Consider the following 17,816-nt stretch of genomic DNA (forward strand, 5'->3'; position numbering starts at 1 on the left):
ACAAATCGATTAAGGAAAAAGATTGTTTCACCGAACTTTCTGAAGTAAACCCTACTGCTCTTTCGACGAAAAATATAACTAGCAAACCAATGGTTGGCTAGCCCTTTACTACCTGTGGTGGTGGGCCTATACACGGAACACTTTAAAGCAAAGGCATTAGAATCCACCACGTTGAAACCCACGTGTTTCTATCGATACATGGACGACACGTTTCTGCTCTAGTTACACGGAATTTAGACGCTTAAAGAGTTCATGGGACATTTAAAATATATCCTCCGAAATATACACTGTGTTCTGTAAGTAATGCAAAACACTTGTTTTCTGAAAGCAAGTTGGTTTTATTCAGGATTCCGATATACTACAGTATGCTCTACTCTTTAGCTACAAAACCCTTTTTTTTAACATAATCTCCGTTCAATGAGCCGGCTTTACCCCAACTTACTTGGAGAGCCTGTATGCCTGTGTGGTACCACTCTACTGGTCGACGTCGCAGCCGACGTCTTCTTGCGTGAACAACCTCCTGGTCATCCACGTACTACAATACTCGACATTAAAATTGCTACACCACGAAGATGACGTGCTACAGACGCGAAATTTAACCGACAGGAAGAAGACGCTGTGATATGCAAATGATTACCTTTTCAGAGCATTCACACAAGGTTGGCGCCGGTGGTGACACATACAACGTGCTGATATGAGGAAAGTTTCCAACCGATTTCTCATACGATAACGGCATTTGAGCAGCGTTGCCTGGTGAAACGTTGTTGTGATGCCTCGTGTAGGGAGGAGAAATGCGTACCATCACGTTTCCGACTATGATAAAGGTCGGATTGTAGCCTATCGCGATTGCGGTTTATCATATCCCGACATTGCTGGTCGGGTTGGTCGAGATCCAATAACTGTTAGCAGAATATGGAATCTGTGGGTTCAGGAGGGTAATACGGAACGTATTGCTGGATCGCAATGGCCTAGCAGCCGAGATGACAGGCATCTTATCCGCATCGCTGTAACGGATCGTGCACCCACGTCTCGATCCCTGAGTCAACAGATGGGGACGTTAGCAAGACAACAACCATCTGCACGAACAGTTCGAGGACGTTTGCAGCAGCATGGACTATCAGCTCGGAGACCATGGCTGCTGTTACTCTTGACGCTGCATCACAGACAGGAGCGTCTGCCATGGTGTACTCAACGGCGAACCTGGGTGCACGAATGGCAAAACGTCATTTTTTCGGATGAATCCACGTTCTGTTTACAGCATCATTACGTTCGCATCCGTGTTTGGCGACACCGCGGTGAACGCACATTCGAAGCGTGTATTCGTCATCGCCATAGTGGCGTATCACCCGGCGTGATGGTATGGGGTGCCATTGGTTATACGTCTCGGTCACCTCTTGTTCGCATTGACGGCACTTTGAACAGTGGACGTTACATTTCAGATGTGTTACGACCCGTGGCTCTACCCTTCATTCGATCCCTGCGAAACGCTACATTTCTACATCCACATCTACATGGATACTCTGCAAATCACATTTAAGTGCCTGGCAGAGGGTTCATCGAACAACCTTTACAATTCTCTATTATACCAATCTCGTATAGCACGAGTTCTGATTTCCCTTATTTTATCATGGTGATTGTTCCTCCCTATGTAGGTAGATGTCAACAAAATATTTTCGCATTTGGTGGAGAAAATTGGTGATTGGAATTTCGTGGGAATATTCCGTCGCAACGAAAAATGCCTTCCTTTTAATGATTTCCAGCCCAAATCCTGTATTTCAGCGGGATAATGCACGACCGCATATTGCAGGTCCTGTACGGGCCTTTCTGGATACAGCAAATGTTCGACTTCTGACCTGGGCAGCACATTCTCCAGATCTCTCACCAATTGGAAACGTCTGGTCAATGGTGGCCGAGCAACTGGCTCGTCACAATACGCCAGTCACTACTCTTGATTAACTGTGGTGTCGTGTTGAAGCTGCATGGGCAGCTGTACCTGTACACGCCATCCAAGCTCTGTTTGGTTCAAATGGCTCTGAGCACTATGGGACTCAACTGCTGAGGTCATTAGTCCCCTAGAACTTAGAACTAGTTAAACCTAACTAACCTAGGGACATCACAAACATCCATGCCCGAGGCAGGATTCGAACCTGCGACCGTAGCGGTCTTGCGGTTCCAGACTGTCAAGTTCTGTTTGACTCAAAGCCCAGGCGTATCAAGGCCTTTATTACGGCCAGAGGTGGTTGTTCTGGGTACTGATTTGTCAGGATCTATGCACCCCAATTGCGTGAAAATGTAATCACATGTCAGTTCTAGTATAATATATTTGTCCAATGAATACCTGCTTATCATCTGCATTTCTTCTTGGTGTAGCAATTTTAATGGCCGGAAGTGTATATTATGCTCTACTCTTGTAGCTACAAAACCCTTTTTTTTCGACATAATCTCCGTTAAATGAGACGGCTTTACACCACCTTACACGGATAGCCTGTATGCGCGCATGGTACCAATTTACTGGTCGAAGTCGCAGTGGACGTCTTACTGCGGGAATAACTTGTTGGTCATCCACTTCCTGCGGAGAGTGTCCTTCAGTGGGAGAAACAATTGGAAGCCGGACGGTGTTATGCGGAGAGGAACACAGCGGACACAGATCTTTGCCGGCCGCTGTGGCTGAGTGGTTCTAGGCGTTCAGTCCGGAACTACGCGGCTGCTACGGTCGCAGGTTGCCTCGGGCATGGATGTGTGTGGTGTTCTTAGGTTAGTTAGGTTTAAGTATAAGGGACTGATGACCTCAGATGTCAAGGCCCATAGTGCTTAGAGCTATTTGAACCATTTGAACACTCGTCTTTGAGTATCACAGCTGGTGGACGAGTGTGTCAGCGCTACCAGCAGAGACGTCCAGTAGTGCAGCGAGGTGTTTGTCATCCGTCGATCACCCCGAATGAGTGTCCACACGTTCCAACATTGCAGGAGTCACAGCTGTTGCTGGCCCTCCGGCAGGTGGGAAATCGGACAGGTTTGCGCGACCTTTTGCCGATGATAGCAGACGCCTCGCTCAGCGACCCACCATGCTTTTTTTCTCTGCTAGGTCTCCATATACATACTACAAGTACCTTTTTAATATCTGCGAAGCTCTGGTTTTCCGCTAACAGAAAGTCAAGGACAGCTCTCTGCTTGGAGCGCACCGTAGTTACAGACACCATTTTGAAGTCTACGTAAAGCGCTGCCACCTGTCGGTACTTCATGAAACCATAGAAACTGAAGCGGAAATATTCCACGATGTCTAATAACAAACTCCATAAAAATAGGCCGAGTAAAGAAATGTGTTGCATTGCTTATTGAACGACCCTCGTAAAATTCATTATCGAACATGAAAAAGAGGCCAACACTATGAGACGCATTTACTGGTATGGTATTCCCGCAAGACTTCAGTGTGTCGGGCGAGGATTGTTTCACTGTTGAGAGTCGAAATGATTCGCGATTCCAAAGTCAGTGATGGGAAAGTTGCTGGGTAGAGCCTTTAGGCTGCATAGCTTTCCTCGCGTGACTCCCCGTATGCCAAGTCCAGCCTAGAGCTAGCCCGGTTTTCTTTTTTATCTCGATCTCCGTCCGCTTGTTTACATGAGGCAATTCTTCATACTGTACCGCGTCTGCATTTCCTTGTTTGTACCTGACTGTGCTCTCGGGTACTCTACTCGCAGCTTAGGGTGAGATTTGGTGTCTTTCGCAGACGGAACACTTCGTATTTCTCCGGGCTCGTCCCGAGTATTTCGCGAGGTAGTTTTCTTGCTCTTGTTGTCCATTGCGGTCGTCGTGGATCCAGCGTTTTTGGAGTATTGGCGAAAGCAAATTTAACTGCTGGGGGACCAGCCGAAACAGCAACAGTAGCATCCTGGAACACCCATCTTGTGAAACTCAGCTCGATTTGTCCGTCCGTGAGAAGTAGAGCGTCGTACTTACCACCGCCCAGGTTTATACTCTTTTCCTGGATTTGCATAAGTCGTCCAGCCGGCCGAAGTGGCCGTGCGGTTAAAGGCGCTGCAGTCTGGAACCGCAAGACCGCTACGGTCGCAGGTTCGAATCCTGCCTCGGGCATGGATGTTTGTGATGTCCTTAGGTTAGTTAGGTTTAACTAGTTCTAAGTTCTAGGGGACTAATGACCTCAGCAATTGAGTCCCATAGTGCTCAGAGCCATTTGAACCATAAGTCGTCCGAAACAGGTCTATTTGACAGAACTCTTGAAATCGCTCTGGTAGTAGATTCGGATTTCCGAAAATAACCAATTTTTTGTTGTCTTAATGTACTGAATAGGACTTCCACAGTAAAATGATGCGTTGATCTTGGTTGTACTCCCAGCTTTTGTCGCTGTGCACGGTTTTGAGTGGCTCGAAAACTGTCGATCCTTCGTCACTTTCCAGTGAGCTGCTTGTGTGGTGTGTGACATTTACTAAATTTCGCTGTTGGCCAGTATGGGAAAAATGCTTCATTCTTTTCTATTTATATCTTTAGCTAGTGCACTGCAGTGTGTTCATGATTTGAAGAGTCCGTTTTCTAGTGAGTAGCTTCTGTGGTGTGTGACATTTACGAAATTTCACTGTAGGCCAGTATGGGAAAGACGTTTCCTTATCTTCTGTTCATGTCTTTGGTCAGTGTACTGCAGTGTGTTAGAGATTGGGCAACTGTATACGGGGAAAGGACATGCAAATAGAATAAAGGTTCAAAAAATGGGCTAAAAAACAATTTTAAGCAAGAAAACTCTTTCTGATCCTGTTAAAGCGGTTTGTAAACAGTGATCAGGAAATGCGATTGGACCAAATAAAACTTCATACATGTGCAAAAGAGGGCGTAATCCACATATTACCTGTAATTGTTAAGGACACCATGGCCGCACAAACATGAAATGTACTTCCAAGTCGCTACCTGCGATGTGCATAACTTTTTTACTTTTTCTTTGTAATTCTAGAGTAAATAAGCAAATCCAATAATTACAGGGCTATTACAAATGATTGAAGCGATTTCATAAATTCACTGTAGCTCCATTCATTGACATATGGTCACGACACACTACAGATACGTAGAAAAACTTACAAAGTTTTGTTCGGCTGAAGCCGCACTTCAGGTTTCTGCCGCCAGAGCGCTCGAGAGCGCAGTGAGACAAAATGGCGACAGGAGCCGAGAAAGCGTATGTCGTGCTTGAAATGCACTCACATCAGTTAGTCATAACAGTGCAACGACACTTCAGGACGAAGTTCAACAAAGATCCACCAACTGCTAACTCCATTCGGCGATGGTATGCGCAGTTTAAAGCTTCTGGATGCCTCTGTAAGGGGAAATCAACGGGTCGGCCTGCAGTGAGCGAAGAAACGGTTGAACGCGCGCGGGCAAGTTTCACGTGTAGCCCGCGGAAGTCGACGAATAAAGCAAACAGGGAGCTAAACGTACCACAGCCGACGGTTTGGAAAATCTTACGGAAAAGGCTAAAGCAGAAGCCTTACCGTTTACAATTGCTACAAGCCCTGACACCCGATGACAGTCAAACGCTTTCAATTTTCGGCGCGGTTGCAACAGCTCATGGAAGAGGACTTAACCCCATGCGATTTCTTTCTGTGGGATTATGTGAAAGATTCAGTGTTTAAACCTCCTCTACCAAGAAACGTGCCAGAACTGCGAGCTCGCACCAACGATGCTTTCGAACTCATTGATGGGGTCATGCTGCGCCGAGTGTGGGAGGAACTTGATTATCGGCTTGATGTCTGCCGAATCACTAAAGGGGCAAATATCGAACATTTGTGAATGCCTAAAAAAACTTTTGAGTTTTTGTATGTGTGTGCAAAGCATTGTGAAAATATCTCAAATAATAAAGTTATTGTAGAGCTGTGAAACCGCTTCAATCATTTGTAATAACCCTGTATACTTAAACAACAATGAGAGTTTGTAGTTCAATAGATAAAGAAAATTGGTTTTGTGTAGAGCAACAATGAAATATATTACAATAGGAATACAAGGCAACAACTGTTTTTACAAGCGTCCATCAGTATCAAACTCGTTCTTCGCCAAGCCCGCCCTCGTTGTGACGGTGGCAGATTCTGAGTCTCGCACCACCGGACTATGCTCAAACTGAAATGAAGAAAAGAAATGATTTTGATTCAAGATCGACTAAAGCGACACAAAATGAATGTTTATTCACATAGCTGGCGAACTACACCTTCGTAGTAAGTCAAGTGCATTACAATAACATGAACTTGGCTGTGTCAAAATGTCGTTTGAGTCACCTACTTACAGACTAACAACACTAGAATAAATGATAATTAATTGAAACCATCAGCTGCCGAAAGGTGTTGTTGACATACCTCGATGGGGACAGCTGAAAATGTGTGCCCCGACCGGGAAGCGTGCAAGGGATAAGTCCTTGCAGTCGCGCTATTCATCAGTGTCCTCGGTGGCTCAGATGGATAGAAAGTCTTCCATGTAAGCAGGAGATCTCGGGTTCGGGTCCCGGTCGGGGCACACATTTTCAGCTGTCCCCCTTGAGGTATATCAACAACACCTGTCGGCGGCTGAGGGTTTCAGTTAATTACCATTTATTCTAGAGAAGCTGCACGGTCATCAACGGTATCTATTCTTTCGAGAACAGTTACCATCTTCATATGTATAACAACACTAGAATTTAGCAGTTTGGAAGCCTTTATCATCAGAACTGCTGTGCAAGCACCTCTGCCTAGCTATGTCAGCTGACATCGGCGCTATAGCCTGAACTACCAACATTCGTCCCTGCTATAGCCTTCAGCACATGGACAGTGAATTCGAACGTTGGCGGTGGGCGTGCAAAGTTTCTGGCGCCATAGCGTGGGGAAAGAACGCTGAGACGTTTTTCCCAACGTGCAGAGAAATATATAGCGCGCCAGATATTCTGGACGTGCGTTTGAGCGTTGACCAGTGAGATAGAAAAACGCCACCCACGTCACATGGACGCCACATGAAGCTCACGAGAAAGACAGGCCGCGACACTTACGTCAGGAAGGTAAGGCTGAACTCACTCGCTCAGCTCAGCAGACAAAATGCGTTTCTAAAGCTATTAACTCGCAGCTAGGTGTGTACGCACTAATGAGAATTGCATCTGGAACTCGAATCAGCTGTTGTGTAGTCTTAATGATTACCAATACAACAATAAAGTTCAATTTAAGATCAATAATCGATATAAATGTTAGAACGGCTTGTTTATAGCATTTAGTCTCTTCTGTTTAATAGTCCTCATTTCTTACTAGAAGTGTTGCCTTATACAGCTGATAATCCTTTTGGCTTTATTTTAATTTTATTGTACGACAATACAGCCGTAACAAATTATTAGTACGCCTGTGGACTTCCACCCCCCCATGAACCATGGACCTTGCCGTTGGTGGGGAGGCTTGCGTGCCTCAGCGATACAGATGGCCGTACCGTAGGTGCAACCATAACGGAGGGGTATCTGTTGAGAGGCCAGACAAACATGTGGTTCCTGAAGAGGGGCAGCAGCCTTTTCAGTAGTTGCAGGGGCAACAGTCTGGATGATTGACTGATCTGGCCTTGTAACATTAACCAAAACGGCCTTGCTGTGCTGGTACTGCGAACGGCTGAAAGCAAGGGGAAACTACAGCCGTAATTTTTCCCGAGGACATGCAGCTTTACTGTATGATTAAATGATGATGGCGTCCTCTTGGGTAAAATATTCCGGAGGTAAAATAGTCCCCCATTCGGATCTCCGGGCGGGGACTACTCAAGAGGACGTTGTTATCAGGAGAAAGAAAACTGGCGTTCTACGGATCGGAGCGTGGAATGTCAGATCCCTTAATCGGGCAGGTAGGTTAGAAAAATTAAAAAGGGAAATGGATAAGTTAAAGTTAGATATAGTGGGAATTAGTGAAGTTCGGTGGCAGGAGGAACAAGACTTTTGGTCAGGTGATTACAGGGCTATAAATACAAAATCAAATAGGGGTAATGCAGGAGTAGGTTTAATAATGAATAAAAAAATAGGAGTGCGTGTTAGCTACTACAAACAGCATAGTGAACGCATTATTGTGGCCAAGATAAACACAAAGCCCATGCCTACTACAGTAGTACAAGTTTATATGCCAACTAGCTCTGCAGATGATGAAGAAATTGAAGAAATGTATGACGAGATAAAAGAAATTATCAAGGTAGTGAAGGGAGACGAAAAATTAATAGTCATGGGTGACTGGAATTCGTCAGTAGGAAAAGGGAGAGAAGGAAACATAGTAGGTGAATATGGGTTGGGGGAAGAAATGAAAAAGGAAGCCGCCTTGTAGAATTTTGCACAGAGCATAACTTAATCATAGCTAACACTTGGTTCAAGAATCATAAAAGAAGGTTGTGTACTTGGAAGAATCCTGGAGATACTAAAAGGTATCAGATAGATTATATAATGGTAAGACAGAGATTTAGGAACCAGGTTTTAAATTGTAAGGGCAGATGTGGATTCTGACCACAATCTATTGGTTATGAACTGCAGATTGAAACTGAAGAAACTGCAAAATGGTGGGAATCTAAGGAGATGGGACCTGGATAAACTGAAAGAACCAGAGGTTGTAGAGAGTTTCAGGGAGAGCATAAGGGAACAATTCACAGAAATGGGGGAAAGAAATACAGTAGAAGAAGAATGTGTAGCTGTGAGAGATGAAGTAGTGAAGGCAGCAGACGATCAAGTAGGTAAAAAGGCGAGGGCTAATAGAAATCCTTGGGTAACAGAAGAAATATTGAATTGATGAAAGGAGAAAATATAAAAATGCAGTAAATGAAGCAGGCAAAAAGGAATACAAACGTCTCAAAAATGAGATCGACAGGAAGTGCAAAATGGCTAAGCAGGGATGGCTAGAGGACAAATGTAAGGATGTAGAGGCTTGTCTCACTAGGGGTAAGATAGATACTGCCTACAGGAAAATTAAAGAGACCTTTGGAGATAAGAGAACCACTTGTATGAATATCAAGAGCTCAGATGGCAACCCAGTCCTAAGCAAAGAAGGGAAGACAGAAAGATGGAAGGAGTATATAGAGGGTTTATACAAGGGCGATGTACTTGAGGACAATATTATGGAAATGGAAGAGGATGTAGATGAAGACGAAATGGGAGATAAGATACTGCGTGAAGAGTTTGACAGAGCACTGAAAGACCTGAGTCGAAACAAGGCCCCAGGAGTAGACAACATTCCATTAGAACTACTGATGGCCTTGGGTGAGCCAGTCTTGACAGAACTCTACCATCTGGTGAGCAAGGTGTATGAGACAGGCGAAATACCCTCAGACTTCAAGAAGAATATAATAATTCCAATCCCAAAGAAAGCAGGTGTTGACAGATGTGAAAATTACCGAACTATCAGTTTAATAAGTCACAGCTGCAAAATACTAACGCGAATTCTTTACAGACGAATGGAAAAACTGGTAGAAGCTGACCTCGGGGAAGATCAGTTTGGATTCCGTAGAGATGTTGGAACACGTGAGGCAATACTAACCTTACGACTTATCTTAGAAGAAAGATTAAGGAAAGGCAAACCTACGTTTGTAGCATTTGTAGACTTAGAGAAAGCTTTTGACAATGTTGACTGGAATACTCTCTTTCAAATTCTGAAGGTGGCAAGTATAAAATACAGGGAGCGAAAGGCTATTTACAATTTGTACAGAAATCAGATGGCAGTTATAAGAGTCGAGGGGCATGAAAGGGAAGCAGTGGTTGGGAAAGGAGTGAGACAGGGTTGTAGCCTCTCCCCGATGTTATTCAATCTGTATATTGAGCAAGCAGTAAAGGAAACAAAAGAAAAATTCGGAGTAGGTATTAAAATTCATGGAGAAGAAGTAAAAACTTTGAGGTTCGCTGATGACATTGTAATTCTGTCAGAGACAGCAAAGGACTTGGAAGAGCAGTTGAACGGAATGGACAGTGTCTTGAAAGGAGGATATAAGATGAACATCAACAAAAGCAAATCGAGGATAATGGAATGTAGTCAAATTAAATCGGGTGATGCTGAGGGAATTACATTAGGAAATGAGACACTTAAAGTAGTAAAGGAGTTTTGCTATTTAGGGAGTAAAATAACTGATGATTGTCGAAGTAGAGAGGATATAAAATGTAGACTGGGAATGGCAAGGAAATCGTTTCTGAAGAAGAGAAATTTGTTAACATCGAGTATAGATTTAAGTGTCAGGAAGTCGTTTCTGAAAGTATTTGTATGGAGTGTAGCCATGTATGGAAGTGAAACATGGACGATAACTAGTTTGGACAAGAAGAGAATAGAAGCTTTCGAAATGTGGTGCTACAGAAGAATGCTGAAGATAGGGTGGGTAGATCACGTAACTAACGAGGAGGTATTGAATAGGATTGGGGAGAAGAGAAGTTTGTGGCACAACTTGACTAGAAGAAGGGATCGGTTGGTAGGACATGTTCTGAGGCATCAAGGGATCACCAATTTAGTATTGGAGGGCAGCGTGGAGGGTAAAAATCGTAGAGGGAGACCGAGAGATGAATACACTAAACAGATTCAGAAGGATGTAGGTTGCAGTAGGTACTGGGAGATGAAGAAGCTTGCACAGGATAGAGTAGCATGGAGAGCTGCATCAAACCAGTCTCAGGACTGAAGACCACAACAACAACAACATGGACTTCCCGTTATTGTAGGATTGTTGGACTAATAACAGTAAGACTCCATAATAGCAAATTCCGGCATAAGTTGCAGTTCTCGTTTGTATGTACACTCTTAGTTACGAATTAACAGGCGCAGAAACGCAGTTTGTCTGCTGAGTTGAGCGAGCGAGCGAGTTCAGGACTACCTTCGTGAAGTAAGTGCCGCGGCCTGTCTTTCATGTAGTCCTCGCGCCGCAGTTAAAGCCGTTTCTAAGTGTAAGAAAATTGAGAATCCCTCGAAAGCTCGTCGTTAATTGTACGACTTCTTGTAATAAAATCACGGGAAATGTCATGTTGGTGGCTACAGCATTATTGTAACTTGAGTATTACGAAAGTACGCCGTTTCAAGGTAGCGGAACAATGAGGATCCATAGGAAATGCAATGTTCTTGGTACAGTTTGTTATAATTAAATGTCAGCTAATAACAGATCTATGATTGAAGCTTCCAGGAGACCGTAAGATGCAAAGTACGGTATTTCCACTCTGATGGTCGGTGTAGCGCAGTGAGTAGAGTCGCAGAACTATAAACTGTCAAGCGACCTGTTACAGGATCGTGTCTCACCACACACTTTATTGTTACTTTAATAAAAGCATATTCTGCAATATTCAATGTTATGTAAATGTAAGTGCGCGCTTTCGGACGACTTTTTTTAATTTCGCATGACTAGGGCCTCCCGTCGGGTAGACCGTTCGCTGGATGCAAGTCTTTCGATTTGACACCCCTTCGGCGACTTGCTCTTCGATGGGGATGAAATGATGATGATTGGGACAACAGAACACCCAGTCCCTGAGCGGAGAAAATCTCCGACCCAGCCGGGAATCTAACCCAGGTCTTTTTTTTCTGCTCTCATTTTGTTCGTAATTGTTCGTTGAGTATGTTCCGGGCGGACGTCCCATGACATCTGCTAAGGTTCATCATCGATGCGTTCACTCAGTTTTGTTTTATTACAGAGGGCAGCTAACCCTCTGACTGAACACGCTGAGCTACCGTGCCGGCTAGCCCTTAGGATTGACATTCTGTCGCGCTGGCCACTCAGCTACCGCGGGCGGACTTCGTAGGACTGATTTTGATTGATTGACTTATTCTATTAGACAGCTTGCACTACTTGAAGTAAGATATTTTGCACTTTCTTGTTTCAAGTTTTGTATTTAACACGTTGCGAAGATTTTGCTGCTGAATAGTAACAGTGATCAAGGAGGAGTTACCTTAGGATTTCACTGAAAAGTGAGAATGACGAAATAGTTTTTATATTATGTGGAGAACCATTGTAAATCTGTATCGCACTATTTGTAATGGAACTTTTATAAGCCGACATTCTTATTGAATGAAGTTGGTACTTCCCTTTTGGGCTTGTAACATGCCCATGGAAACTGATGTTTTTATCTCTGTATACTAGAGACGGAACAACATGACTGCCATATGGACAAGGGAGGAAATGTGCGTTTTAATAGAGCTAACGTAGGGATTTCACGCCCGTCCATCTGATAAACAGTGTGATGTGTGAGCCAGATGCAGCCGACAGCTGCCATGGTAGCGCTCTGCGATCGCGTATACCAGTCTGACAACGCGTGCCGTATGAACATGTCGCATAGTTTCCGAGCGTTCAGCACAACGTTGAATTCGGCAGGCTCAACAATGACGTTCGAAAGCACGGTCTCTGTGCTGACAGTTTAGCAACGAGATTCTGGACCGTTGGCCACTAGGACTTAAGTTACTCGTGCGATCCTACGCGCACGTTTGACTTCCCTCTAAGAGTGCCACTCGCCCTGTTGGGACATCTCGCGGAACAACCTCAGTAGTGTTGCTGTATGATGAACCACGACACGAAGAGTAGCAATTTTACAACAGTCTATACAGAAGATCGCAGCTGAGGGGAAAACATCCAACATTTGACTGCCATCATGTTATTTGCTGTCGCTTACAGTGTATCGGCATCAGAAATTAAGAAGTCATAAATTCATTTCTTGTGACCACGTTCGTTTAAGACGTTACTGTATCACAGACCGTGCGTAACGTGCTGGTAGTCAAGTACTGGACGTTTTGCTCTCGACGTTTAAGTGCTACTTCTCCCACTGTGTTGGAGAAATATTGCGTACACAGCACGATAGTGATGCATTAAAAAAAATTTCTGATGTTTTTAAGTATGAAAGTTAACCAAGTTGTCGGTTCGGCAATATTGTGAATACAGACTCATTCCATCCAGTTTTTGATAAAGGGTGTATAAAAACATGTATCAAAAACTTCAGGTATTTAGTCTTGACAGTAAAACAGTACAAAAAGTTCTATGAGCAGGGTTCCGAAAATCCTTCATGACGCAAGAACGAATGGATTCATGGCCAAAAATGATACATTTACGAAGCACATTTGAATGTGCAAAATTACCAACTTAAGCTTCAGTGTGTCCCCTGAGCCAGTTTTTCATACTTTTCCGATCTCCTGATGTGTCATATACTTAGGCAAATCCATTCTGAATACGCTTCCTCGGGATATCGACACGGGACGGAAGCTGAATGCACCAAAGTTTTTTAATGCTTGCAAAGGAAACAATCCATTGTATTCAAATCTGGCGATCGGACATACCACTGAATACATCCCCATCGACCAGTAAACCTGTTCGGAAACTGGTTTATGAGATATTGGCGAACTATCGATATAAAATTTGGAGCACCGGCGTCCATAAACCACATTCATTGAATGACGTCTACAGTTAAATAATCAAGTTAATGAAGAAATTCATGTCTGAGATGCTGAAGATGCATATTTTTTCAGTAAGACTTTGTGGAAAGAAGAAGGGCCAGTGAGATGAACATGAAAGATGCCATCCCACACATTGCGGTGAACGTCTGTTGACGTCTGTCTTGTCGCACTTCTTGCGACTTTTCAGAATCCCGTACGTGATAGTTACGATTATTGAACATCACATCACGTGAAAAGCTAGCTGTATCAAAGAATAACATCAGTGTTAAGAGCTACAGAAACACATCACACTGCCCTATTGTCCGCCGACAGAAAGTTATTCTTGGCTGAAGAAATGCTGTCGCGGAATCTGGCAGAAAACCAAAGGAGATTCTTGTAATACATAAAACACACCAGTGGGAAAACACAATCAATACCTACACTGCACGATAACAACGGTGAAGTAACTGATGACAATGCCACTAAAGCAGAGTTATTAAACATTGTTTTGGTACACACCTCCACCATAGAAGACGAAGCAAATATTCCTGAATTCCAATCAAGAACAACTGCCAAGATCAGAAACACAGAAGTAGATATCCTCGGTGTAGCAAAGCAGCTTAAATTACTTAATAAAGGCAAGGTCTCCAGTCCAGATTGTATACCAGTCAGATTCCTTTCAGAGCATGCTGATACAATAGTTCCATATTTAGCAATTACATACAACCGCTTGCTCACAGAAAGATCCATACCAAAACAGGCAAATAGGAGTAATCCGCTGAATTACAGGTCCATGTCACTAACGTCGATTTGCAGTAGGGTTTTGAAACATACTGTGTTCGAACATTATGAATTACCTCGAAGAAAACGATTTATTGACACATAGCACGGATTCAGAAAAAATCGTTTTTGTGAAACGCAACTAGCTCTTTATACTCATGAAGTAATCAATGCTGTCGACGGGGGATCTCAAATTGATTCCATATTTTTAGAGGCTATCGTCACCGTTCCTCACAAGCGTCTTCTAGCCAAACTGCGTGCCTGTGGAATATCGCCTTAGTTGTGCGACTGGTTTCGTGATTTTCTGTCAGAAAAGTCACAGTTGGTAGTAACAGACGGAAAGTCATCGGGTAAAACAAGTGATATCCAGGGTTCCCCAAGGAAGTGTTACACTAGTCAACAACCATTTTGCATCTCCATCAACTAGTATATATTTTGGTGTGTATAATCCGAATATACCTTTCAAACTGTTGTAGCAAGTAGCATTATTTTTTAAAGGTTTTTTATTTTTCGTATTTAGTATTCTGCTTTTTGCTGTTCTTCTGTTTTGATGTTTAATTGTTTGTTTTTGATTTACAGACGAGAGCTGGAAGATCTACAAATCTACAGTAAATGGTTGTTGTGGTAATCCAGTGGTGTGTAAGAGATCCTCAGTGAGTGTTTCCTGTGAAAGGTATTGCAAACGTTTTGTGTTTAAAAATTACACTAAGAAAATGGTAACTAGTAAATCTCGTTGCTGTCTAAAATACCCCGACAACTTTTGCTATGTGTGTCGAAAATTCACTTCAAAAGCCCAAAGAAAACCCATCACTGATTTGGTTAAGAAGGCATATAAATTGTATTTTGATTGTCCTGTTGGTGATCAAGATAAAAACTTCGCACCTCATATTGCCTGCATAACCTGTACTACAAACTTAACCGTGTGGCTGAAAGGAAAACGCTCAGCCGGCAGTTGTGACCGAGCGGTTCTAGGCGCTTCAGTCCGGGACCGCGCTGCTGCTGCGATTGCAGGTTCGAATCCTGCCTCGGGCTTGGATGTGTGTCATGTCCTTAGGTTAGTCAGGTTTAACTAGTTCTAAGTCTAAGGTACTGATGACCTCAGATGTTAAGTTCGATAGCTTAGAACCATTTGAACCATTTTTGAAAACGCCGAGCCATACCATTCGCTGTTTCGATGGTGTGATGTGAGCCTAATGACCATTATTCAGACTGTTAGTTCTGTCTTACAAATACTTCGGCACATTCAAGCACAACTAGACATAAAATAGTATCTTCAATGCATTTTCCTGTGCCTCATGATGAGGGGTTGCCTGTTCCTGTCTGTAACTTGAAACCCATGGAACGAGACACCATGCCAAGTGAATCAGAAAGTACTGAACATTTAGAAGAGTACTGCCCTCAATATCATGACACTTCACCTCAGCTCTTTAATCAAAAGGAATTGAACGATTTGGTTCGCGATCTAAAACTTTCCAAAGAGTAAGCTGAACTCTTGGGGTCGAGACTGCAACAAAGGAACCTTCTAGCGCCAGGGACAAAAGTTTCCTATTTTAGATCAAGAGGTGCTTCCTTCGCTCAATATTGCGACATTTAGAATTAAATTTGTCTATGTAGGGATGTCAATGGTCTGATGATGCAGCTAGGTGTACAACCTAATCCACAGGAGTGGCGACTGTTTATTGACTCCAGTAAAACCAGCTTGAAAGCAGCTCCAAGAACCACTATACAGTCAAGGAATGGCCTATAAGGAAGTCATATGTTCCTGGCAACGTAAATGTGAACAGTACTCCATTTGTTCAGCCTGATAAAATCATTTTGCCTCCCCTTCATATCAAGTTGAGCCTTATGAAGAACTTTGTAAAATCTCTGCATAAAGAAGGGAGGCCTTCAATCACTTACAAGAAAAGTTTCCCAAATTAAGTTAGACAAAGCTGCAAGAGGATGTATTTGTTGGACCAAAAATAAGAATATTGCTGAAAGATCCAACCTTTGATACCAAACTCGCAGATATCCAATTAGCTGCTTGGTCTTTTTTTAAAGCAATCGTGAAGGGCTTTTTGGGTAACAGAAAAGACAAAAACTATGTTACCATAGTGAATCGTCTGTTGGCATGGGGTGTAGAATGTCGCTTAAAATTCACTTTTTACATTCTCACCTTGATTTCCTCCCGGAAAATTTGCGAGCCGTAAGCGATGAGCATGGTGAACGCTTTCACCACGCAATTTTTGTCATGGAACACCATTACCTAGGCCAATGGAACCCTTCGATGATGGGTGACTACTGCTGGGGTCTCGTTAGGGAGAGTGATGAAACGGTAAACAAAAGAAGACCTCCGTCGTCGCATTTTTCAAAACCAAAGACGATTAAAGGTGAAAATACCTTCTGAACTAATTTGGACCTCTTATTGGATATATATATATATATATATATATATATATATATATATATATATATATATATATATAATAGTATTAATTTCACGGGTTCTGAATGGGTATTTTTGTTTGAGTTAATTGTGTCAATTTTCGCTATTACCATTTTTTATTCTGCTGTGTATCTAGGAAATGAGATGTCATAAAGAAAAACTGATTTCACAAGTGTATTGAGCATCCCAAAATTAAATAAATTCACCCAATTACAAACCAGATACAGAAAAATATTTTAAATTTGTTCACTATTGTTATAGGCTCTCTATTGTTCCTGATCTATATTAACGACATAGGAGACAATCTGAGTAGTCCTATTAGATTGTTTGTCTTTTACCGTCTTGCAAAGTCAACAGATGACCAGCACGAATTGCAAAATGATTTAGATAAGAAATCTGTATGATGCGAAAAATGGCTATTGACCCTGAATAAAGAAAAGCGTGTAATTATTCATATGAGTACTAAAAGATAACCGCTAAATTTGGATTACGAAATAAGTCACGCAAATCTTAAGGCTGTACATACAACTAAACACTTGGGGATTACAATTGCAAATAGCCTAACTGGAACTATCACATAGATAATATTGTGGATAGAGCTAACCAAAGACTGCGATTCATTGGCAGAGCACCTAGAAGGTACAACAGGTCTACTAAAGAGACTGCCTACACCTCGCTTGTCCGCCCTATTCTGGAGTATTGCTGTGCGGTGTGGGATCCGCATCAGGTGGGACTGACGGATGATATCGAAAAAGTTCAAAGAAGGGCAGCTCGTTTTGTATTGTCGTGAAATAGGCGAGATAGTGCGACAGACATGATTCGTGAATTGGAGTGGTAATCATTAAAACAAAGGCGTTTTTCGTTACGACGGGATAATCTCATGAAATTTAAATAACCAGCTTTCTCCTCCGATTGCGAAAACGTTCTTTGGCACCCACCTACATAGGGAAAAATGATCATCACGATAAAATGAGAGAAATCAGGGATCGTTTCTTCCGCGTCGTTCAAGAGTGGAACAGTAAAGAGACAGCTTGATGGTGGTTCATTGACCCCTCTGCCAGGCAATTTATCGTGAATACAGAGTAATCACGTAGATGTAGATGTAGAAGGTCTGCCTCTTTTAAATCTTTTCACCTGTTGAAGGTGATAGGGATAGAGAAGATTGTTATGCAAAATGTTCCAGATCGTCAACTGGACAACACCTTCAACTATCTCAGTTCTCCTTGTATTAATTAATGGAGCATCAACTATAATAGGAAGAACCAGTT

General features: G+C 42.8%; 1 protein-coding gene across 1 annotated transcript in view; it reads right to left on the bottom strand.

The window, feature by feature from the left end:
* Positions 1–6,012: 6,012 nt before the first annotated feature.
* Positions 6,013–17,816, bottom strand: part of LOC126419638 (protein O-mannosyl-transferase TMTC2-like) — a 188,849-nt gene continuing 177,045 nt past the window's right edge. The window contains exon 11 of the mRNA XM_050086826.1: positions 6,013–6,114. Coding sequence (XP_049942783.1) covers positions 6,016–6,114 — 99 coding nt within the window. The 3' untranslated portion in view covers positions 6,013–6,015. The remainder of the gene's footprint in view (positions 6,115–17,816) is intronic.

This window comes from Schistocerca serialis, chromosome 9 (genome assembly GCF_023864345.2).
Source record: "Schistocerca serialis cubense isolate TAMUIC-IGC-003099 chromosome 9, iqSchSeri2.2, whole genome shotgun sequence".
Lineage (NCBI taxonomy): Eukaryota > Metazoa > Arthropoda > Insecta > Orthoptera > Acrididae > Schistocerca > Schistocerca serialis.